The following is a 26,076-nucleotide window of genomic DNA, read 5'->3' as shown; positions in this document are numbered from 1 at the left end:
TGAGGCAATGGACAAATTTACTGCTGTGTTGACGAAAGAATTTTATCTCTAGATTTGTTTTTAAAAGGTCATCATGTTTGCATAATGCACCCTTGTTTTCGTGAAATCTTATCAATGTGCAATCACATTGCCCCAAATTCCTAAGGTGTACGTCTGCAAAACATTTTGTAGTTCATATAGAGTAAAACAGTTCAGCAGAATATGGAAATACATTTTCAAGGCATCTGAGATTTCCATTTTGCTAAGTGTTTACTCTTTATAACTTTATTTCTAATAGATAAGTGTTTATTCTTTATAACTTTATTTCTAATCACGTGACATGAGTTTTAAAAATCGTGGCTATGGACCTTGAACTGCACCACAGGGGGCAAGAATCTTAAATCGTGCATCTATAGTTTTATGTATGCAGGCGGATCTATTATAGTTTTATGTATGGAGGCGGATCTATAGTTTTATGTATGGAGGCGGATCTATAGTTTTATGTATGTAGGCGGATCTATTTTAGTTTTATGTATGTAGGCGGATCTATTAGAGTTTTAATTATGGAGGCGGATCTATAGTTTTATGTATATAGGCGGATCTATAGTTTTATACATGGAGGCGGATCTATAGTTTTATGTATGTAGGCGGATCTATTATAGTTTTATGTATGTAGGCGGATCTATTATAGTTTTATGTATGCAGGCGGATCTATTATAGTTTTATGTATGCAGGTGGATCTATTATAGTTTTATGTATGCAGGCGGATCTATTATAGTTTTATTTATGTAGGTGGATCTATTATAGTTTTATGTATGTAGGCGGATCTATTATAGTTTTATATGTAGGCGGATCTATTATAGTTTTATGTATGCAGGTGGATCTATTATAGTTTTATGTATGGAGGCGGATCTATAGTTTTATGTATGTAGCCGGATCTATTATAGTTTTATGTATGTAGGCGGATCTATTATAGTGTTATGTATGGAGGCGGATCTATAGTTTTATGTATGTAGGCGGATCTATATAGTTTTATGTATGCAGGCGGATCTATAGTTTTATATGCAGGCGGATGTATTATAGTTTTATGTATGTAGGCGGATCTATTATAGTTTTATTTATGCAGGTGGATCTATTATAGTTTTATGTATGCAGGCGGATCTATTATAGTGTTATGTATGCAGGCGGATCTATTATAGTTTTATGTATGCAGGTGGATCTATTATAGTTTTATGTATGTAGGTGGATCTATAGTTTTATGTATGTAGGTGGATCTATTATAGTTTTATGTATGTAGGCGGATCTATAGTTTTATGTATGTAGGCAGATCTATTATAGTTTTATGTATGGAGGCGGATCTATAGTTTTATGTATGTAGGCAGATCTATTATAGTTTTATGTATGTAGGCGGATCTATAGTTTTATGTATGTAGGTGGATCTATAGTTTTATGTATGTAGGCGGATCTATTATAGTTTTATGTATGCAGGCGGATCTATTATAGTTTTACGTATGCAGGCGGATCTATTATAGTTTTATGTATGTAGGCGGATCTATTAGAGTTTTATGTATGTAGGCGGATCTATTATAGTGTTATGTATGCAGGCGGATCTATTATAGTTTTTTGTATGCAGGTGGATCTATTATAGTTTTATATATGTAGGCGGATCTATATAGTTTTATGTATGTAGGCGGATGTATTATAGTTTTATGTATGTAGGCGGATCTATTAGAGTTTTATGTATGTAGGCGGATCTATTATAGTGTTATGTATGGAAGCGGATCTATTAGAGTTTTATGTATGTAGGCGGATCTATTATAGTGTTATGTATGGAGGCGGATCTATTATAGTTTTATGTATGTAGGCGGATCTATTATAGTTTTATGTATGTAGGCGAATCTATTATAGTTTTATTTATGCAGGTGGATCTATTATAGTTTTATGTATGCAGGCGGATCTATTATAGTTTTATGTATGTAGGCGGATCTATAGTTTTAATTATGCAGGCGGATCTATAGTTTTATGTATGTAGGCAGATCTATTATAGTTTTATGTATGTAGGCGGATCTATTATAGTTTTACGTATGTAGGCGGATCTATTATAGTTTTATGTATGCAGGTGGATCTATTATAGTTTTATTTATGCAGGTGGATCTATTATAGTTTTATGTATGTAGGCGGATCTATTATAGTTTTATGTATGTAGGCGGATCTATTAGAGTTTTATGTATGGAGGCGGATCTATTATAGTTTTATGTATGTAAGTGGATCTATAGTTTTATGTATGCAGGCGGATCTATAGTGTTATGTATGTAGGCGGATCTATTATAGTTTTATGTATGTAGGTGGATCTATATAGTTTTATGTATGTAGGCGGATCTATTATAGTTTTATGTATGTAGGTGGATCTATTATAGTTTTATATATGTAGGCGGATCTATATAGTTTTATGTATGTAGGCAGATCTATTAGAGTTTTATGTATGTAGGCGGATCTATTATAGTTTTATGTATGTAGGCGGATCTATTAGAGTTTTATGTATGTAGGCGGATCTATTATAGTTTTATGTATGTAGGCGGATCTATTATAGTTTTATGTATGCAGGTGGATCTATTATAGTTTTATATATGTAGGCGGATCTATATAGTTTTATGTATGGAGGCGGATCTATAGTTTTATGTATGCAGGCGGATCTATTATAGTTTTATGTATGTAGGCGGATCTATATAGTTTTATGTATGTAGGCGGATCTATTAGAGTTTTATGTATGTAGGCGGATCTATATAGTTTTATGTATGTAGGTGGATCTATTATAGTTTTATGTATGCAGGCGGATCTATTATAGTTTTATGTATGCAGGTGGATCTATTATAGTTTTATGTATACAGGTGGATCTATTATAGTTTTATATATGTAGGCTGATCTATATAGTTTTATGTATGTAGGCGGATCTATTATAGTTTTATGTATGCAGGTGGATCTATTACAGTTTTATGTATGTAGGCGGATCTATTATAGTGTTATGTATGGAGGCGGATCTATTATAGTTTTATGTATGTAGGCGGATCTATTATAGTTTTATGTATGTAGGCGGATCTATTATAGTTTTATTTATGCAGGTGGATCTATTATAGTTTTATGTATGCAGGCGGATCTATTATAGTTTTATGTATGTAGGCGGATCTATAGTTTTATGTATGGAGGCGGATCTATTATAGTTTTATGTATGTAGGTGGATCTATAGTTTTATGTATGTAGGCGGATCTATTATAGTTTTATGTATGGAGGCGGATGTATTATAGTTTTATGTATGGAGGCGGATGTATGAAAGGGTTATCATCATTTACCTTTGGAATCCCGATCCAAAGCTCAAAAGGATTTGTAAAAAGATTATTAATTACGCCCAATCACGGTCTTTGAACTGCAATGCAGATGCGAGGTCTGTATCAGCGGAACGACGGAGTGCGAACACACTTTATACAACATGTCGTTGTACGTGTTTCATACAAATTGTTAGGCCGTTCCTTACATACGGATTACACTACATGTATTTACTTTATCGACATACAGGGTTTACGGCGGGTGTGACAAGTCAACAGGGGATGTTTACTCCTCCCAGACACCTGGTCTCACCTCTGGTATGTTCAGGGGTCCCTGTTTTCCCTACTCTAAATTTTGTATTCTTTTTGGGATTTATGAGATTGATCACTGTTCGTTATTCAATAGATAACATATTCACTGTATATTTTTCTAATTCTATAACAATTTTAATAGTGCAGGTTTATATATGAAGTTTCGGTTGCAGACGAAAGTATTTAGATTTGCCATTACTTGTAAACAGATGTGATATTACAATTAAGCAATGTAAGTGAAAACAATCCCTGGATTTCACAGTGCAGGTTTTTATTACGGCTCATTGCATACATATATGTATGTAAAGCGATGCAAACGGACACCATTTTCTGATGTTTCGCTAGCCAGGCTCCAAGGCTACCTGTATACTCTTGCTAGGGAATGAAGGCGAGGAAACGCCAAGAGCAAGAAAAGCTGGACTATTTTGTTGCTGTAGTGGAGGCACGAATTTGGAACGGTAATAATTAATGAGGAAAGATCTGATAGAAATTTTGAATGGACTACCTAGTATTCTAGTATTAGTCACAGAGTTAGTTTTAATGCTTCAACCTGATTAGACTAGTAGATTTCTTCAAAGTGAAGAAATGAAATCACCATAGATGGACTTCATTGATTTTATAATCAGTTCAAAATTAATTGATGAATAAAGTTTGAATCATAAACAGATTCCACAATATTTTTGGTGTTAACGTGATCGTTTATAATTGTACTTAAATAAGCTTGTATTTTGACAAACTCCCACACGTTTAGTGTAATGTAGCATTTATAATGGGATTAAGTGTCAGTTGATGAGTATTTCCTCAGCTTTTGATGGTTTAATTTTTAAACGGTTTGTGAAGTCAATAGCGTTACATTGGATCGGTTGGTATTTTTGTAGCCATGGTACTTCATGTTGAAGGGTTCATCAAATAAAAATAATCCACCATAAGAATTTCCAAAATTTTGTTAACTGCTTGATTTATTTCACCTAGAATTTAACACTGAAGTCTATGGAAAGAGCATGTTTTATTAAATTCAAAAATATTTTTTCATAGAAATTATATTTTCATACAAATCTCTTCGTAGAAAGTTACATACACTTTCTCTCTATGAAAATATGAAATAAAAATTAATCAGTTACCTTGCATATTTTAAGAAAATTAGATTTTTCGTACTTTTACAAAGGGCAGATAACTCTTCAAAAAGTCTCAAGTGCATAAAGGTCGGCTTCTAATCGAATTTCATCCACTTCACTTCCATCAATATTTAACAATAAACATTTATGTTGATTTCAATCCTTCAAAATTATACATTATTGTATTCCGTTATACAGTGAATGATGACATTCTGTGATTTTGTGTACCTGAATAAAATGAAATGAAATATATGGCGTATTTTAATTTTAGAAAATTAAATTATTTTGACGATGCCTTATTCGTTCTTAAACTTCCAATTACAGGAAATTGTTAAAATCGCACCATGATAGTCAATCAATGCTTTTGATAGAGAAAATGGGTCCTTAGGAGAAAAGAAGAGACGCTAAGGTCCTGCATCGCGGTAGGTGTTGATCTGAAATTTATCAAATTCTGTGTCCCCTTGTAGTTCAGGTGGTTGTGTAACAGCTTTTGATCCTCATTTAGGCAATATAGGAATTCCATGTTAAACATTGGAGTAAACTCGATACAAAACTTTATTTTAAACATTGGAGAAAACTCGGTACAAGCTTGTGACCCTCTCACTATTTCACTGCTAGATGGAGACAAATACTTATCAATATTTAAAAGTGCAGTCCGAGCTCTCATGAAGAAATATATACAGCCCTGTTGCTTTTATAGGTCATATGAGAACCTTCTAACGGCACACAACGATCCTCAGGGAATAATGAGAACCTGCTAACGGCACACAACGATCCGCAGGGAATAATGAGAACCTTCTAACGGCACACAACGATCTGCAGGGAATAATGCCCTTCGTTCTAAGTTACACAACAATTCTACAGCAATTTTCTCTGTCAATTCTCGATTAAATGCAGTTTTCAATTCTTTATTAACTTTAAGCTATACCGCTCATCAGTTTACATAAATCATTAATGACAGAGTTAATATCGAAAATAAAGAATACAGTAAATAAAAAAAAAATTTATAGTATAAAAATAAAGTAATGACTTCCGGTGATAGTACTCATTTCGAAGATTGATTCAAACACTTGTATTTTTCTTTTAGAAGAATTTTTTAAATTCTCGAATCCGGCCAACACAACACCTCTAGATATCCATATCTTCTGTCCACTTTGGGTCCACGGTCTTCAGTGCAGACATCTTTTTGCATTGTTACTCCCTGCGCTGTACACATATCTTGTGCGACTCACTGCACATAAGAGGTTGACTAAGGAAAGCAAATACTGGAGCCGCTATCGTTTTGACTATTCTCCTTTATCTACTGTAAGGTTCCTTAGAAGAAATTCAATAACTTACATCTCACTGGATTATATTAAAACAATTAAGAAAAAGATAATTGAAATTTGTCTAATGTACAAATTCAAAAATATTGACTGTTGAAAAATATGCGTAAACTATTTCCTTTTTAACCTATAGGAAAGAAAGAAAATAAGGATATTAGAATCTGAAATCAAGTCACGTGGATAGAGTATGGAAAAAAATCTTCTGAATGCTTCCGTAGTTTGGGAGGAAGAAATTATATGAATGAGGAAATTCCAAGAATTGAAGGGGAGGCCGGAAAGATTATTTTAAACCAATCGGTACATGAAATGAAACAAAACTTTTGTATGAAAAGCTTACTAAATGAGAATCAGAAAGTCTGGGAAGTTCACTAAATGCTTCTGAAGATTTAACTTCTTAAAACATATGCAAAACGATAAAAATGGTAAAATCTCTCTCTCTCTCTCTCTCTCTCTCTCTCTCTCTCTCTCTCTCTCTCTCTCTCTCTTTCCCTCTCTCTTTTGAAAATTCCACATGCATATCGTCAGCTTAAGTTTTTTGTTTTGCTGTGATATTAATGTATACCTGATATATGTATACAAAATTTTAAAAAGATGTAATTTTGTTTTTATAAAGGTCTGAGCCTGATCGCTTTACTTGTGAAGTTTTCAATTTTTGTTTTCGGAAAGATACATGATCTTTTGTTACAAGCACAGGGGCTAAGCCCGTTTTGGGCCCGAACTCTGTGATACCATAAATATAGAAAGGGGTCTAACTCTGACACAGATAAAAAACTAACCACTCGCTTCAAATGCCTAAAAAATCTTAAACTAGGTATACGTAATTTGTCGTTTTCCTTGCATAGATTAATGTTTTAACTACTTGAATGCCAAATCTCAAGTCACTGGTTCTTAAAATAACAAAGATGTACGTCATCGTTCTCTCAATTTCATTTATTTATTTTTACTAGGACATTTACCGGTCCAGGTCACGGAGTCGTTTCTCGCCTATGACAGCAGCGAAATTCAGACTAGTATGAAAGATTTCCGACCTGTCAATTAAAATTTCACATCAATTATACGCTACTTACTTCCTCATATTTTAATAATGTTCTTCGTGTAGACGTTACACGACTCATTTTCCACAGCCGCATAAACTGTTGACAAGAGCTGCCGTTTTAATAAACGCAAGTGTTTGCTTCTTGACCGAGAGGTAGGTGAATTTTAGGAGGTAGGTGAAATTTTAGGAGGTAGGTGATTTTTAACCCCGCTTGTATCTTGGTCACCTCAGATATAAGACGTAAAATAGGTAGCGTCATCACATGCTCGGCATCTAAACGTGAGAGTCACAGGTCTTCCGGATGAGAGCCTGAAATCCGAGAAATCGCCGCAAGCTAAAGAACCCCCACTGAAATCCGAGAAATCGCCGCAAGCTAAAGAACCCCCACTGAAATCCGAGAAATCGCCGCAAGCTAAAGAACCCCCACTGAAATCCGAGAAATCGCCGCAAGCTAAAGAACCCCCACTGAAATCCGAGAAATCGCCGCAAGCTAAAGAACTCCCACTGAAATCCGAGAAATCGCCGCAAGCTAAAGAACTCACACTGAAATCCGAGAAATCGCCGCAAGCTAAAGAACCCCCACTGAAATCCGAGAAATCGCCGCAAGCTAAAGAACTCCCACTGAAATCCGAGAAATCGCCGCAAGCTAAAGAACTCACACTGAAATCCGAGAAATCGCCGCAAGCTAAAGAACTCCCACCGAAATCCGAGAAATGGCCGCAAGCTAAAAAGCTCCCACTGGCACGGGCCTGAGCGTCATGCATTGGTTTGTGGTACTTCATCTACAGCTGGCAATATTTCGATATAAATAAAATACTCTCGAAGGAACGTAAAATAAACGAACAAGCAAAGAAAACTTGCATGAAGCCTTATTGATATTACAGTAAATGACAATGCAAGTATCTTCAGCTTGTAACCGGTGAGCCAGGACCAGGGTGGGCAGGAGAACAGTAGGAGTTTTAGGTTATTCATGGGGATGTATATGGACATTCTTCAAACATCTTCTCAAACACACCCGGGTACAGTTTGTCAAATGCACTCATCCTCATGTAGTGTATATTCAAGTCCACATCACGATTTGGAACATGGGAAGGGTCACAAGTGGTGTTTAACACTTTTACAAAGGAATACAAAGAAAAATTCTCACGAGCTACGAAGGTTCGAGTTTATCGTTCAGTTGTTTGTTTAGGAGCACGTTTCGGGATTTCAACCCGTCTGTTCTGAATAAGATTCAATGATTCTTTGAACACTTGAGTGGGTCTGATCCTACTTAATGCTTAGTGAGGAAGAAAGTGCAAAATATGACATGCAACTTTGTTTTAAAGATATGACTTGTACATTTTAGGGAACAGTAACTATATAACTGTTAAACGTCTTAGGTTTGATGCAGCGTCGGGATCTAGGCCCTTGCTGTTTACAGCTGCTGTTAGGGTAGAGGCGAAATAGACTACCATTTCTCCGTTTACAGCTGTTGTTACAGTAGGATAGAGGCAGAATAGAAGAACATTTCCCTGTTTACAGCTGTTGTTAAGAAATAGACAACTTTTCCCCTGTTTACAGCTGTTATTAAGTTAGAGGCGAAATAGGCGAACATTTCTCTGCATTCAGCTGTTGTTAAGATAGAGGCGAAATAAGCGAACATTTCCCTGCTTACAGTTTTATGGTTGTGCAGATCCTACTTTGCCTCGATTGATTGATTTATATTGTTTAACGTCACTCTTGAGACTATTTCACTCATATGGAGACGTCACCATTGCTGGTGAAGGAATGCAAAATTTAGTCCTATGCTCGGCGCATATGGCAATTGAGCAGGGAGGGATCTTTATCGTTCCACAGCTGCTGTGACACGGGACCTCCGAAGGACCACCCCATTTAGTCTCCTCTTGCGACAAGCAAGGGGCACCAAGGACCTATTCTAACCCGGATCCCCACGGTATTGCATCAATCATCTCGTGATTGTATGCATGCAACTAATCGATTTCTTGGAATTCCATAACTTGTATGACTCAGTGCTAAATTGTAATGTTTAATCCATTGAAAATAGGATATGTTGGAAAGCTGACAATAGTTAATGTAATATAAGCAGTATATAATTCCCAATAAATAACGTAATTGATTTTATGTACGCTTGAGAACGATTAGCAAGTAGTTTAGGTTTTTAGACTCACAATAAGTGGAGTCCACAGCGAGCTTATCATGGTCAGTAACACCATCAGAAACACAATGTTCTTCTTCCGGTTCCGGTTATGATTAATGCGGCAAAGGTTTATAATTACAGTTATATTGAAGACAAACGTTGTAAGGAGTACGACCAAGAGAAGTAAGGAATAAATGCAGGAATTGAAAATGTCGCTAGTAGAACTTCCGGCAAAATCAATGAAACACCAGGAACCCGGATAATAATTAAACGCAGAGCCTACGCCGACTAGATGTAACAAACAAACAAAAAAGTTTAATGTAAAGATGGCGAGTAGCGTAAAATTCACACACCAATACCTGTTACCAGATTTATACTTGAAAGGGTATACAATTGCCATGAATCTGTCCAACGACATAACACAAATGATCATGGCGGAACACAGAATGGTATAAGTAAAAATAAAGGAACTATATCCACACAGGGAATCCGAAAACACGTAGGTGAAATTAGAGACGTACCGAAGCATGACTGTAGGGTATACTAAAAGTATTCCTCCGCCGTCTGTAAGTGCTAGAGCCGCTACCAGACGGTAAAACGGTCGCTATTTGTGTTTATCTCTGGACAGAACGATCACAGCCACGACAACACCAAGTACTCCCAAGACAAACTCTGTTACCGGTGGTACCGCAGATTCATGAATCGAAGTCTCCTTGGTAAAATTACTATAGTTCCTCTCCATAGTTAACATCTGAAAAAAAAGTCCAGACCAAAGCCTTAAGGAATAGTACATGCATTTATGTGTAATGTATGCAAATCTAGAACAAATCGTATCATCACAAAAATGAAGTCCTGCTTTTTTTGGGTAAACAATCCTATTCATTCAGAACGTTTTGGTGGAATTTGGGGTCGCATCCGGGTGCAAAGATAAGTTTTGCATTACGATGTAACACGGTCAAAGATACCATGGGTAAATTGACATTGTTTTAGGATAAAGGGCCACCAGAAAGGGCGGCTCAGGGACAGCAAGAGAAGGGAGGTAAGTAGAGCAAGAGAAGGGAGGTAAGTAGAGCAAGAGAAGGGAGGTAAGTAGAGCAAGAGAAGGGAGGTAAGTAGAGCAAGAGAAGGGAGGTAAGTAGAGTAAGAGAAGGGAGGTAAGTAGAGCAAGAGAAGGGAGGTAAGTAGAGCAAGAGAAGGGAGGTAAGTAAAGCAAGAGAAGGGAGGTAAGTAGAGCAAGAGAAGGGAGGTAAGTAGAGCAAGAGAAGGGAGGTAAGTAGAGCAAGAGAAGGGAGGTAAGTAAAGCAAGAGAAGGGAGGTAAGTAAAGTAAGAGAAGGGAGGTAAGTAGAGCAAGAGAAGGGAGGTAAGTAGAGCAAGAGAAGGGAGGTAAGTAGAGCAAGAGAAGGGAGGTAAGTAGAGCAAGAGAAGGGAGGTAAGTAAAGCAAGAGAAGGGAGGTAAGTAGAGCAAGAGAAGGGAGGTAAGTAAAGCAAGAGAAGGGAGGTAAGTAGAGCAAGAGAAGGGAGGTAAGTAGAGCAAGAGAAGGGAGGTAAGTAAAGCAAGAGCAGCTAGATTCCAATATTGCCTGGTCTTACTTGATGTCTTGAACTCGGTAAGGACTAGTCATTTGCTTGGCCATACTTGATACAATGAAATGAGGGAATGTCTGAGCACTACATTGTATGACAAAATCAAGGATCTCTTTAACGGGGCCGAGACCGTCAATAACTGGCAACAGATTAACTAGTATATTGTGAATATTTGAATAAAATCTAAAATCATAAATACGTTTATATCTATTAAATAACTTTGGCTTCTTATGATGAATGATGCACGGAATACACACAAATGAATAATAAATAAAAAAAAAATATAAGTACTATAAATACTGAAACAATACACAGATTAAATAGTACAATATAAGTAATAAAATAATACATATATTAAATAGTACAATATAAGTAATAACAACAATACAGAGATTAAATAGTACAATATAAGTAATAAAACAATACATATATTAAATAGTACAATATAAGTAATAAAATAATACATATATTAAATAGTACAATATAAGTAATAAAAACAATACATATATTAAATAGTACAATATAAGTAATAAAATAATACAGAGATCAAATAATACAATATAAGTAATAAAACAATACAAAGATTAAATAGTACAATGTAAGTAATGAAATAATACATATATTAAATAGTACAATATAAGTAATAAAAACAATACACAGATTAAATAGTACAATGTAAGTAATGAAATAATACATATATTAAATAGTACAATGTAAGTAATAAAACAATACATGCATTAAATAGTACAATGTAAGTAATAACACAATACCGATATTAGATAGTACAATGTATGACTGTTTTATTGTAATATTCCCATCATTAACTCTACATCTGGATCTGTCCGTGATGGGAAATGTTCCAGTCTGAGACTAAGAGGATTTGGTATTAACACATCACTGAATTCCTTCTAGTTGATATCATTGTGTCGCTAGCTGCTCAGGCTTAGTAAGATTGAAGTCGTGCTGAATCTATCAGGGAAAAGAATAAACGATGCCTTTTTGCACTCCGGTAATCACAGGGGACACATCCGGATTATGTTTACCGACACTTGCTGACGGAGATTACAGCCATAAATTACACTGAAGGTCACGCGGGAACAGCCGCCATACATCACAGGTCGAGTGAATACCCAGGTAGTGGAGTCAAAAAGAGAATTTAGGCCAAACTGTAAATATTGACGATAAGAATCATATCCTATAAAAAATTACATTCACAAATGGCGAGGCCTGAGAAATTAATCAACATTTCTTTAGGGAAGTTAGGTCCTGAACTTTTGAGCACAACTGTGCGTGAATAATGCTATAACGAAAATATATACTGGTTTAATGCTGATCCCTTTGGTGCAAACATATTACACATCTATTACTGAACCCTATCAAGTTGAAAAAATTATGTCAATTCAAATTTTGAAAGAGTTTGACAGGGACTATATTTTGTGTCGGAAGTATTGATTAATCAAAAAGTTCTAGATTTGCATATTAGTTTCTGTTTCATCAAATATATCTCCTATTTTCATACGCCTATACGTGTATTTCAGGTTATAATTCATGATAATTCATGAAAAGGCATTTGACCGTGTCCCTCGGAAGGTGATCTGGTGGGCACTGCGAAAACTTGGTGTGGAAGAGTGGATTGTGCGTCTGGTACAGGGGATATATGCCAATGCCCGTAGCTGTGTTCGCGTTGGTGATGGCTACAGTGAGGAGTTTGCTGTGAAGGTCGGAGTCCATCAGGGGTCAGTACTCAGCCCTCTGCTTTTCATCATCGTACTCGAGGCTCTTTCACGCGAATTTCGCACAGGTGTTCCCTGGGAGGATCTGTTTGCAGATGATCTGGTTATCATTACTGACTCACTGGATGAATGTGTCAAGAGGCTCCTGACTTGGAAAGAAGCTATGGAAAGGAAAGGATTGAGAGTGAATGCGGGCAAAACCAAGATCATGATCTGAGGTACGGGTCTTGACCTACTTCAGGACTCGGACAGCTTCCCATGTACTGTCTGTCATACAGGTGTAGGCAGCAATAGTATTTTCTGCAATGGCTGCAAGCACTGGGTGCACAAGAAATGCAGTGGGCTCATGCACCTGTCTGTGGACCCTGACTTCAAGATGCAGAGGAACGGTTCGCTCTCTTGACGGGAGGCAGCAGAGTGATATTCAAGTTGGTCTGGACAAGTTGGAGGTTGTAGGCGCCTTCTGCTACCTCGGGAACATGCTTTCCGCAGTTGGTGGCTGTGACCTTGCAACCACTACACGTGTGAAGACCGCTTGGAAAAAGGTCAGGAAGCTGCTACCAGTCTTGGCATCACGCCACCTGTCGTATAAGACCCGTGGTCGTGTGTATAACACCTGCGTACGGAGCGCTATGCTCCATGCCAGTGAGACCTGGGCACTGACCAAGCCAAATCTTCATCGCCTACTACGCAATGACAGGACCATGATAAGACAGATCTGTAGCATCAAGTCTGAAGATATGGCCACTGTAGGTTCAACTGAATTGTTCGGGCGACTTGGCATCGATGACCTTGACCTCATCTTAAGGGAAAGGAGACTCCGCTGGTATGGCTACATTGTCAGATCCAGCAATACAGTCAAGTGCGCTCTAAATATACAAGTTCCTGGGAGACGTAGAGTTGGTCGGCCAATGTAATCTTGGAGAGAGCTGACGGAGAAAGATCGTAGAGAATGGAAGCTCTCTACTGCCGACCCTCAAGACAGGAAAGAATGGATATCTGAGGTGAGATCTGCCATGCATGCAACTAGCCAGATACCTGAAAGGGGGCCCACTAGTGTGGACACTACCCGTAATTCTGCACGGAAATAAAAAGGAACCGACAACAACAACATACAAGTAGTTGATACTTGGAACTAGTTCAAATGCTGCAATTTATTAATTTGGTTGCTATATTTTTCCAAACAGAACATCGATTCTTGAAAAAAAGTCTAAATTAATTTGCTCGAAATTTTGTATAAAAAATCTATTTTGGCCATTTTTTAAATCAATTACTCCCCTTTATTTAGTTCCATTTTAAATCTTACAATATTTTTAAAAAATTGTGAAATTTTAGAAATTGATATTGCTGCTAATATTTTGTTTTAAACTATCAAATTCGATATCATTAATTATTCCGTATATCAAGTGCCGAAAGGCCATTATTTATTTCCATGACTAATAGTAAGCTTAGTTTTATATCTGTATTGTTAGAAAGGCTTAATTAGGTATCTATTTTATGTAATGGTTGATTTGTGGTGTGTATGTAGTGTGGTTACCAACATACAAAGCAAGTTTTAAACGAATAAATCTTATTGAGTAGATTTTAGGCGCGAAAAGATAATGTTCTTTATGCCAAGACCTTGTACACAATAGTGTTTGGTCTTTTGACATTGAAGTTTGACCTACTTTTAAAAATAATTCCTGACCTATTCAATATCTCCTGAACTATTTAAGGTAGGGCTTTTATGTTTTGTATATAGGTTCTTTATGGTAAGACCTTATTGTTTTTTGAAGCTTGACTTTGTGACCTTGCCCTGGATGTTTGACCTACCTTCAATAAAAATATATTTAATAAAATATATTTAATATTTCTTAAACTATTTAGGATAGAGCTTTCATATTTTGTATATAGGTTTGATGGCAAGGTCTTCATATCATATCATATTCAATGACCTTGTGACATTGGTCTTATCCAAAACACTAAGATCGGTTGGGGCCGCAATATGGGGTCAAATTTTTTATGGGAATAAAGATTGATAAAAATTCTTTTAAAGAATCACAACAGCTGAACAATGGCAGTTAATTTTTTCAGTAGAAACACGTTAAAATCGTAATCTACTGTGTTGCCAGGCATAGAAATTCCCGGATGTACGTGTTGAGGTACCACAGGGCACCAAACCCAAAACTTTGCGCCACGCACCAAACAAAGCTAGATAAGAAATCAGGCACCCGAAAAACCGGGCATTCAAGGGAGGTCATTCTAATGAATTATATGAAATACTTAAAATATCTCAGCCATTTCTTGACCGATTTTGATCATATAAAGTCTAATCATCTCAGATTAATTAATTTAATGCTCCATGGGCCTATATAGGTCACCCGCAACTTCCGGTCATTTATTGTTTCGTCCTACGGCTTCAAAAAAGGTTAAATAAACACCCCTAGTTCCCCACAAGTTTTAAACTGTTTCAATAAAGGGGCAGACCTCGTGGTGAAGGGGGGTGTGTCCTGATTTGACTCTCTCGTAGGTTCACGAAGGCCTTGCGGGCCTGTAATGGAGGAAGAGAAAATATGGTAGGGCTAATGTGACTCAGGTGAGCGATGTAGCCAATGAGTCTCTTGTTCCTTTTAATTTCCCAATTCTTCTTCAATGTAGAAATCAAAAAATTTACTTCCCAAAAAATTGACATTTTTGCAATTACTAAGTGCGGACCTTTTTAATTACTCGTATCATTAAATGTGTACACTTATTTATGTTTAAACGTTTTATCTTTTTATCATTATTTGTAATCTGTTTTCGTAATGTAACTACAGATATATGCATCAGTAAATAATTTGTTATAAATAGGTCATTGAAAGTAAATAAAATTGATAGTTAATGACTAGATGTTGAAGAGAGAAAATTACACGAACTTATTGTAATATATACTTTTTGGTTCCTCAGGTTAGGAATTTGATAGAGGCGGAAGTGGGTATCCATATTATAGTGACTTTTTTTGGTGCTTTATATTAGATATGTCTTCACTTAGGGCAAATATTTTCATCGCAATCTAGGTGATACATAAACTAATCTAAATCCAGTATGTTGTATGATCCTCTTAAATGTACGTTAAATGACTGTCTCCCATTTCCATTTTCAATGACCGTGTAGCACACATTGGGGAAAACTGAGAGAAATTTGCATTTAATAGTCACAGTTTTGAATATCAGTTTGTAATATTTTAATGACAGTCGTATCCTGTTCTAACGATGAGTTATGTACCGATTTATATTTCACCAAATTATATAGGGATCAGTCTTTTGGATCCTCTCGTTAATAGTTCACCGTATGACCTGTCTATACAAATCTATCTCTCGTTAATAGTTCACCGTGTGACCTGTCTATATAAATCTATCTCTCGTTAAGACCTGTCTATATAAATCTATCTCTCGTTAATAGTTCATTGTATGACCTGTCTATATAAATCTATCTCTCGTTAATAGTTCATCATGTGACCTGTCTATATAAATCTATCTCTCGTTAAGACCTGTCTATATAAATCTATCTCTCGTTAATAGTTCATCGTATGACCTGTCTATATAAATCTATCTCTCGTTAAGACCTGTCTATATAAATCTATCTCTCGTTAATAGTTCACCGTGTGACCTGTCTATATAAATCTATCTCTCGTTAAGACCTGTCTATATAAATCTATCTCTCGTTAATAGTTCACCATGTGACCTGTGTATATAAATATATCTCTCGTTAATAGTTCACCGTATGACCTGTCTATATAAATCTATCTCTCGTTAATAGTTCATCGTGTGACCTGTCTATATAAATCTATCTCTCGTTAAGACCTGTCTATATAAATCTATCTCTCGTTAATAGTTCACCATGTGACCTGTCTATATAAATCTATCTCTCGTTAATAGTTCACCGTATGACGTGTCTATATAAATCTATCTCTCGTTAAGACCTGTCTATATAAATCTATCTCTCGTTAAGACCTGTCTATATAAATCTATCTCTCGTTAATAGTTCATCGTGTGACCTGTCTATATAAATATATCTCTCGTTAATAGTTCACCGTATGACCTGTCTATATAAATCTATCTCTCGTTAATAGTTCACCGTAAGACCTGTCTATATAAATCTATCTCTCGTTAATAGTTCATTGTATGACCTGTCTATATAAATCTATCTCTCGTTAAGACCTGTCTATATAAATCTATCTCTCGTTAATAGTTCACCGTATGACCTGTCTATATAAATCTATCTCTCGTTAATAGTTCACCGTATGACCTGTCTATATAAATCTATCTCTCGTTAAGACCTGTCTATATAAATCTATCTCTCGTTAATAGTTCACCGTGTGACCTGTCTATATAAATATATCTCTCGTTAATAGTTCACCGTATGACCTGTCTATATAAATCTATCTCTCGTTAATAGTTCACCGTAAGACCTGTCTATATAAATCTATCTCTCGTTAATAGTTCACCGTATGACGTGTCTATATAAATCTATCTCTCGTTAAGACCTGTCTATATAAATCTATCTCTCGTTAATAGTTCACCGTATGACCTGTCTATATAAATCTATCTCTCGTTAATAGTTCACCGTATGACCTGTCTATATAAATCTATCTCTCGTTAAGACCTGTCTATATAAATCTATCTCTCGTTAAGACCTGTCTATATAAATCTATCTCTCGTTAAAACCTGTCTATATAAATCTATCTCTCGTTAATAGTTCACCGTATGACCTGTCTATATAAATCCATCTTTCGTTAATAGTATTTTACGCAAGTAAGTTTAACATACATTTTGTACCAATATAAACCAATGAAATACCAAGTCCATTAAAAAAAACATATTGCTCCCGTATGATGGATAAAAGTGGAGAGACTACGAATGCTGAACATGTAGACCTGTACATAGACTCGTACGCAGTAGTAAACGCTTGGTAACACAGGGTTTTTCCTCCTCATCTTTATAGACACAAATACACCCTCCGCTTCAATAATGCAGATAAAACATCTCGCTGACAGTTTGTAAATTGTCCAACTTGAACGTAGTCACAATTTTCGCTTCGAATATCTAAACTGGAACAAATTACGGCAGTACTTTTAAGTATTAAAAATACTGCCGTAATTTGTTCCAGTTGTGTTGTCGGCACAATTTGAACCAGTAATTATGACCTTCTTTACATTGTGTAAACACAATTGATATCTCACCTACGTTAATTACAAAATGGCAGGTGAGCGGGATTGAAAGACCATATCTTAATTCAAATTTGCATCTAATTTTAAATTGTATCATGCATGAATGATTTTATTCACGTGCCATGTAGCAGTGAGGATAATTACTGAGGCGGATCCAGGATTTCCAAAGGGGGTGGGGCACATGTGAAAGTGAAGTATTAGCCAAAATAATGACCCAAATCTGGAGTTTTCATCTACATATCTTTGATAGTGGCACAACAAAACACACACACTTTCATGGGCGCCGCCATTACAGCTGACACTTTGAGTTCCCGGAATACTTACGTCGATTTCCATTGGTCCTAGATAGGTCACGTAAGGTAATGCATTTTAATGAGTTATGTGAAAATATCGGTATTGTGTTCCACGGAAGGTAAACGGAGAGCGGCCGACCGTGGGTTTCCGACGGTGATACAACCTATCATTGGGACAAATGCTGTCTGACATGCTTCATACCGATTATTAGACTGTTCTTGGCAACTGATTTTGACTACGGATTACTCCGTTTACCTTATCAAGACATGGGGCTCACGGCACCTCCTAGACCCTGATCCCACCTCTGATATGTCCACGGGTCCGTGTTTGCCCAACTCTTTATTTTGTATTCCTTATATGAGTTATACGATTAATCACTGTTCGTTATTTTTGCCTTTGATTAAAGTATTCTAAATAAAACTATGCGTGACGTTCAACACGTTGAAGTTTTTGACACAGAGAAAGCTCTCTGGATTTACCGATGCTCAATTGACTTGCTGTCTTTGGACACTACCGATTATTTTAAAACTTTAAAACATATTGGAAAGCATTATAGCAGCAACAAACTACAATGGCTTTAAAAAATAGGAATAGGATTGATCTCCTCAGAGACGTATTCTATAATGAGTACTCACCCCGCACTACCACGACAATGATAAACGTACAGAACAAGACAATGTCGTTTTTGTAATGTTTGGATTTACTGTGTGGGTGGATGTGCAAAAACATTACATCGTATTTACACCCACCAAGTAAATTACAAAAATCTCAACGTGATAACAGGAACACTACAAAGGTCATGTCAGCCAGTTTTCTATCGACTCATTCTGTCGAGTCTGATATAATGCAAGGATTCTTGTTGACAGACAGATATTTCTCAACGGAATACACTTATATTGGAATTAGAAGAAACAATATTGCAATGTCAATCGTTGAAATTTGTAAGAGAACAGGCAAAGCCCACTAAGTGTAAAAAACAGACATGAATTTGGCTGAGTTTGTTTACTTGTACGCTGTTGAGTGAAATTGTAAGTTATCCGCTGTCGCTCATATTCGTTGTCTCTGGCCCCGTGGGGATCAGAATAGGTCCTCAGTAGCCGTTACTTATCATAAGAGGGACTAAATAGGGCGGTCCTTCGGATGAGACCGCAAAAACTGTGACCCCGTGTCACAGCAGGTGTGGCACGATAAAGATCCCTCCCTGATCTAAGGCCGTAAGCGCCGAGCATAGGCCTAAATTTTGCAATCCTTCACCGGCAATGGTGATGTCTCCATATGAGTGAAAAATTCTCGGGAGGGATGATAAACAATACACAATCCCTTTCCTGTGTCTATGTGGCAGGGGTTGTTATTGATCTTCTCTTTCAAAATGCTACATCTGCAGTTTCTATGTGGTTTCTGTTTAATTTTGTAGAGTACTTTGTACAAACGTCTCAGAGGTCTATTCCGACTAACAGTAATGTTTCAAGTGCTAAAATATGTTATTTTAAGCCGTCGCTTTTGAATACCGTAATTCCAAATTCACAGTGAAATAGCAATATGGCATAAATGAAGAACACTAAATTTCAACATTAGTATGTATGCAGAACATGCGTATGAACAACATGGTATAGATGTGAAACCCAACATAAAAATAATACCCATGAGGGCATTGTGGAAGTGAAGCATTCTAATACATCAAAGTTTATTTATAAACACTCGGTATGACATCTATCTATTATGCGATGTACTGTATCTCACAGGGTGAGAGCTAAGTTTATTTATAAACACTCGGTATGACATCTATCTATTAGGCGATGTACTGTATCTCACAGGGTGAGAGCTAAGTTTATTTATAAACACTCGGTATGACATCTATCTATTAGGCGATGTACTGTATCTCACAGGGTGAGAGCTAAGTTTATTTATAAACACTCGGTATGACATCTATCTATTAGGCGATGTACTGTATCTCACAGGGTGAGAGCTAAGTTTATTTATAAACACTCGGTATGACATCTATCTATTAGGCGATGTACTGTATCTCACAGGGTGAGAGCTAAGTTTATTTATAAACACTCGGTATGACATCTATCTATTATGCGATGTACTGTATCTCACAGGGTGAGAGCTGGTTTTTGACAATTCGGAGTTCGGTGGTGTGCACTTATTACGTTGTTGATTGTGATCACCAGCACCTTTACACCGCACTACTTTTCTATGAAGATACTGCACTGTCTCCTTCCGCAGGAGTATATAGATCCAGGGGTCTATTATAGAGTTCGTCACAGCTAATCTCAGAACTAGAAGTTCCAGGTCCTGATTTTCATGACTTAGTTTACAGGCTATTGAAAATATTCTCCACTGAAATAGAAAAAAAAAACCCACCGCATTATCTTTAGAACGTTAGTGCTTTAATATTCATGCATGCGACAATAAATAGACTATTGCATTACAAGTGGAGACTTACACATTAGATATATGGTACCTAATTGGTATTACGTGAATTATTTGATCCGGTTTTTCGTATAGTTTTACGAAAGGCGTTGACACGATAGAACCATTACACTTCCCAAATTGTGCGGATTCAAGGTTTGTTTTTATGCCTCCGCGACTATGATATAGTCAAGGGGGGGGGGGATCCTGTTTTTTGTCCTGTCTCTATGTTCGGAACTTTGTTCATAACTTTTGAATGCTGAGTGATATTGATCTTGTATTCCATATGTGCATTCATTGTGCAAGACATTTTTTACGGCACCGCAGTTTTTAATCTTGTGACCTTGACTTTTAAGGAAATCTACCCTATTCATTATCTCCTATACTATACAAAGTATAACTTTCATATTTTGTATATAGGTTTCTTATAGCATGACCTTGAACTTCTTCAGAACAATAAAGACATATTGGTCATATCGGTATTGAAGTATTCCCATGTTCGTGAATTCAAGAACAATTACCTCGTTACACTAAGAAACTAGGTTGGGGACACAATATGGTGTTAATGTTTTTTCCATGAGAATGAAGATTGAAAAAATAAATCTTTTAAAAATCACAACATGGCCAAGGTGACTCTGGTGAGGGATGGGCCTCTAATTAATGTACCATTATGTATCTGATTAATATACCATTATGTATCTAATTAATGTACCATTATGGCAATTTCAGCAGTGAAACCCCCTACCTTAACTATTCCAGCAAAGGAACATTTTCAATATCTTTTTAATGAGGGAACTACGTTTTTGCAGACCAATGGCGGTGTGATCTCGGGTTTGATGGAACTACATTTTTGCAGACCAGTGGCGGTGTGATTTCGGATTTGATACCTGATCCCGGTTTTGCGTCAAACCGGAAACCTTTAACTTTTAAGTAGAAACTGTCAAGCGTCCGATATTAGGATGGAAAATTACGGTGTTTCGGATACCTTAAAAAAAAGGGATCACTTGTCATAGCAGAGGTTAGCACGATAGAGAAACATCTATTCTACAGCCTGAAGCGCTATGCATAGAATAAAACTTTACCTCATGTCTATAATTGTGAAATTGTGAAACGTGATACAAGAAATAGAGTTGTTTTCCTTGACTGAAAAACACGAAACTCTACACCCTTAAATACCTATAGCTAGCGTTTGGCGAAGGAGCAGTCACCACCTATATTTATGTCTTAATAAAGGGACTGATTCACGATTTCCCCCGAAGTTTGTTTTTCACATTTAATGATCAAAATCTACCATCTAATGTGTTTAAAAGGTTACAATCGTGCACAAAAATAAGGCTATACATCATGACAGAAGCTCATTATAGAGAGTTTATTATTCTTTGTGTAAACAAATGCTGAGGTATGGTATTGTTCACAAAGTTTTGAAATGCATGGTTATCGATCTAAGTTTATGATATATATCTCAATTCAAGTATTTTTGGGGTGAAATATGCCGTTTAGATGTTGAATTTATGCGTGCAAAATTAGAATGCTCAATATTGTGTTTGTAAACATTAACAAGACTCGAGTTTTGTTTACACTATTAGACTATAATATTGTTCTTATCCTTGCGTTAAAAAAGTACAAAATTTGGTTGTCAACTTTAAATGAGTTGTATTTTTATTCTTTTACATCAGAAACAAAAATAGTTTTCTCAGAAAAAAAGGAAAGGTGAACCAGTCCTTTTAAGGCACGAACGGGACTTGGACCCATAACCTCCGGATCACGAAGATATCTTAACCACAGAGCCACCACGAGCCACCGTGAGCCACCGTGACTGCTTATTTAGTTCTATTAGTGATTGTTCACATCTTCTTAGTAAAGACGACAATATTTATGGCGTCATTAAAACCTGATCTGATTTTACCCCTCGCATCAATGACGCCATCAAACTTGACATCGCACTTACCATTAATGGCGTCCAGCACAGGCTGGAGACGACAACAATGACAGACAGGAATATGACGTTGTACACATCTTTTTTGACACGTTGGAGGTGACCGTCAGTGTGGTTAATATCCCTGACAAACGCCGCTATCACTGACACGTTAAGAAACACAGTAACAAGGAGGACGGTAAAGCCTACTCCTGAGTATATAAAGGAATCTACTAATTCCAGAGTATTGTCACTGATGAAATTCAGAAAACACCAAGAACCTGGGTAAAAGTAGTATACGGATCCTAAACCCATCAAATGTAAACTTGAAATCAAACCTCCCACGGTCCAAATGGCTATCAGCATCACGACGGCCCGCTTCCTATCTCCTCTCTCTGAATTGTAATGAAAAGGAAAGTACACGGCCATACAGCGATCTATGGACATGGCGCAGACGATCATCGCAGACGACAGAATTGTGAATGAGGACAGAAAGGAATTGTACGCACAAAGCGTGTTTGGAAAGTCAAAAGTGAAGTCCGTGGCGTATCTGGCTAAGATAGGCGGATACATGAGCAGAATACCGCCACCGTCTGTTATTGCTAACCCTCCAACCAGTTTGTAAAATGTCTGCCATTTATGAGAAGTTGAAGTGCATACTAAAACAATTAAAGCGATTGTGTTTCCAATTACTCCAAAAGCAAATTGCAGAGATGGTGGAACCGCCGATTCCCAAACGGAATTAGAGAAATTACTCCCGTTCATAGCAATGTCTTCCATGTACACGGTCTCTCAAGCGTAAGAACTGTTGAATTCTGTTATACGCAGGAATTTTGATGACGTGAGGATCTCGTTATAAAGCGACATCATTCTTAGAAACATCGACCGCGATCGTGAAAGCAATACTAGTACAACTAGCGCTTGATTAAACAAAAACGTTTTTAGGTCCTCAATTACTATAAAGTACATCGTCACCTTTTTATGGATTGTATCACGTAAAAAAACAGGACAGTTCTATATAGTAAATCATATAATGGTTTGCAAATGACGTTTCATTATTCCGTGTTAATTATCCTAATGCATAATTACGTTGTCCTGGATTTTTTGTGGTATTGATAAAAATCGATTGTATGTTACTGGAAAATATCAACAACTGATAAAGGATAGCCCGTCGCTACTCGAGCAAATTCAAATCAAATGATTCGTGTTTTGAGCTTAAGGCAACTCATCACACCAAACTTGTATCTATTAGCTCGAAGTATGATTTCACCATCGGTACAAGCTCTCAATTATCTTAAATGATGTATTTGTGTTCTTTTCCGTAATGATGAAAAAGATTTTTTGTTTGCAAAGAACAGATTTTAGAGTCTAAATTCCCTGAATATTTAACATAACACGCATCTAGACTCAGATAGACATTCCAATCTTTTAAGCAAAAATACTGATGGAAATAAAAAATAATATAAATGATTTAATATATTTTTTAAAACCTACGGTTAAAAATACACGTCAATTAAAAAATATAATATATACCAGACAGATATATCTTAAAAAGATATTGAAATAAAATGGTCAAAAGTAAGAAATATTGCAATTTTCAAGTTTGATCCAAGCCCGATCAGAATTATGAAAAAAGTGGTCACTGAGAACATGTTAATCAAAAAGCTAATTCTTTTGTTGTAAAATTGTTTTCAAATTAAAAGAATTGATAAAGCAAGATAATTTCTTGATGAACAGTGTATAGAATTAGCAGCAATTTGATGAAGTCAGTAATCTCTATTAATTTTGATCGGACAAAGTACTCTTTTGTGTGCTTTGTCTCAAATCTAAAAAAGATAGCAATATTTAGCAAATTCGGTCATTTCATTTTAAAATAAATAAATATTCAATGTATTTTTTTCTTCAAAATTACATGTTTCTTGCTTATTGATTGATTGATTGTTGTTTAACTTCCCTCTCGAGAATATTGCACTCATATGGAGACGTCACCACTGTCAGTGAAGGGCTACAAAATTTAGGCCAATGATCGGCGCTTATGGCCTTTGAGCAGGCAGGAATCTTTATCGTGCCACACCTGCTGTGACACGGGGCCTCGGTTTTTGCGGTCTTATCCGAAGGACCGCCCCATATAGTCGCCTTCTACGACAAGCAAGGGTACTAAGGGCCTATTCTAACCCGGATCCCCACGGGATAATATATTAAAAAATAATGATTGTAATTTTCATTAGAAATGATTTAGAAACATATATGCCTCCCGTGTGACAATATTGAAAAGGGTCAACTTTTCCTTTAGAATGTCTGTAGTGATAGTGAAGAGTATGAGTTATATACTGGTCAGGAGCAACCATTATAAGGTTCCAGTTTGACCTTGTGATCCAGTCTGACCTTGTGATCTCAAAATCGACACAGGTCACCTGCTCCTAAGGTAGAACCAGAGTACTAAATTTGATATCTGTCAAGCAAAGCGTTCGCAAAATATTGAGCAGAACAGATTTTACTGTTTGTGACCTAAAAACAAAAAGGCTAATCTACTATCAAGGGGCAACCACTGTGCCAAGGTTGGGAAGTGTCAAGCAAAGCTAAGGGTTCTTAAGATTTTGAGCGGACAGTATCTTACATGTATGTCCAGAGAAATTGGACCATTGACCTTGTGACCCCCAAATCAGTAGGAGTAATCCACTCCTTATGCAGAGCCCGTGATGTTTGATGTTTGTTAAACAAAGATTTCTCACGATATTGAGCAGACAGTATCTTGCTGTATTCAGTTTGACGCTTGACTTTGTGACTCAAATCAATAGGGACCATCTACTACTTAGGAGAAGTCAATGTACCATGTTTTATGTCTGTCGAGCAAATGGTTCTCAAGATATTATACCGGGCAATATCTTACTATGTCCAGGTTGACCCTTGACCTTCTGGTTGGAAAATCAATCACAGTGGTAATCTACTTCCAAGGGCAACCACTGTAAAAAGTTTGGTACGTGTAACTGTTAAGCAAAGGATTCTATAGATATTGAACGGACAAGACTTGGTTGACCGACCGATAGGTGCAAAACAATATGCCCCCTCTTTTTCAAAGGGGGGAATAAAAATTAGTCTTATTGGCAATCAAGGCGAAAATTGGATTCTAAAGTCTCTTGTTTGCAGCAAAATATATACCTGTTTATTATTCAGAAGAAAAAAATCATATGATTCAGTTTGGTATCACTCTTTCGACAGTAAATTCATATGTCAGTCTCTAGAAGTTCAAATCTCTACTAAGCTAACAACTTCAATGTTTCTATGCTAACGAAGTGAAATCCGTAGTAGAGAAGGGCGTTGTTGAAAGGGTAAAACCAAAATGGCTTGTAATCGAGTGCTTAGCTGACCAAGACGTCATCATCGATGATTTTAGATTTGATAACGTTTGAATAAGAACTGACACTGTGGCTTATCCGTCGATAAATTGAAACGGTGACATAATTATGAGCTGATAAGAATACACATCAGTTTGTCATTACACGTCACTGAATATTCCAATTTAATTCTTTTCATTTCAGTAGAAATTTAAAGTGTTTTAATGGAAATGTTTTGTGGAATTTTCAAGTTTGAAAGCGACGAAATTCAAATATGTATTCTTGAGATTTTACGCGCCTGATATAGCTACATACTTAGGTGATAATTTGATATCTGAACAAAGTCTTTTAAAATGATAGCAAGAAAACTTTTTTTCTAGGTCTTCT

General features: G+C 36.5%; 2 protein-coding genes and 1 long non-coding RNA gene across 4 annotated transcripts; 1 reads left to right on the top strand and 2 right to left on the bottom strand.

Moving 5' to 3' along the window:
• Nucleotides 1–5,617: 5,617 nt before the first annotated feature.
• LOC130051177 (uncharacterized) lies at nt 5,618–11,065 on the bottom strand. 2 transcript variants are annotated; one of them, XR_008799544.1, is made up of 2 exons: nt 9,746–11,065; nt 5,618–6,178 (listed from the first exon to the last, which is right to left on the bottom strand). It is a non-coding gene; the product is annotated as an uncharacterized LOC130051177 (long non-coding RNA). The 2 variants fall into 2 exon arrangements; XR_008799545.1 differs by having other exon boundaries at nt 5,618–6,040.
• A 1,782-nt stretch (nt 11,066–12,847) lies between these two features.
• On the top strand, nt 12,848–13,459 carry LOC130047360 (uncharacterized). The gene has a single exon (XM_056142091.1). It carries the CDS (start codon nt 12,848–12,850, stop codon nt 13,457–13,459), a length of 612 nt encoding a protein of 203 aa, XP_055998066.1.
• Nucleotides 13,460–19,587: 6,128 nt separating this feature from the next.
• Nucleotides 19,588–23,224, bottom strand: LOC125664290 (prostaglandin E2 receptor EP4 subtype-like). Its single transcript, XM_048896977.2, has 2 exons — nt 22,388–23,224; nt 19,588–20,367 (listed from the first exon to the last, which is right to left on the bottom strand). Exons 1-2 carry the CDS (start codon nt 23,132–23,134, stop codon nt 20,095–20,097), a joined length of 1,020 nt encoding a protein of 339 aa, XP_048752934.1. The 5' UTR covers nt 23,135–23,224; the 3' UTR covers nt 19,588–20,094.
• Between the last annotated feature and the right edge of the window lie 2,852 nt (nt 23,225–26,076).

Source organism: Ostrea edulis, chromosome 1 (genome assembly GCF_947568905.1).
Source record: "Ostrea edulis chromosome 1, xbOstEdul1.1, whole genome shotgun sequence".
Classification (NCBI taxonomy): Eukaryota; Metazoa; Mollusca; class Bivalvia; order Ostreida; family Ostreidae; genus Ostrea; species Ostrea edulis.
This window is presented reverse-complemented; position numbering and strand designations above follow the sequence as displayed.

What these genes read in the sequence shown, in the direction of transcription:
- LOC130047360 (XM_056142091.1), top strand. Translation starts at nt 12,848, where the DNA reads ATGGCTGCAAGCACTGGGTGCACAAGAAATGCAGTGGGCTCATGCACC.
- LOC125664290 (XM_048896977.2), bottom strand. Translation starts at nt 23,134, where the DNA reads ATGGAAGACATTGCTATGAACGGGAGTAATTTCTCTAATTCCGTTTGG. An exon ending in TGTGCTGGACGCCATTAATG is followed by an intron (nt 20,368 to 22,387) that starts GTAAGTGCGATG and finishes TTTCTATTTCAG; the next exon opens with TGGAGAATATTTTCAATAGC.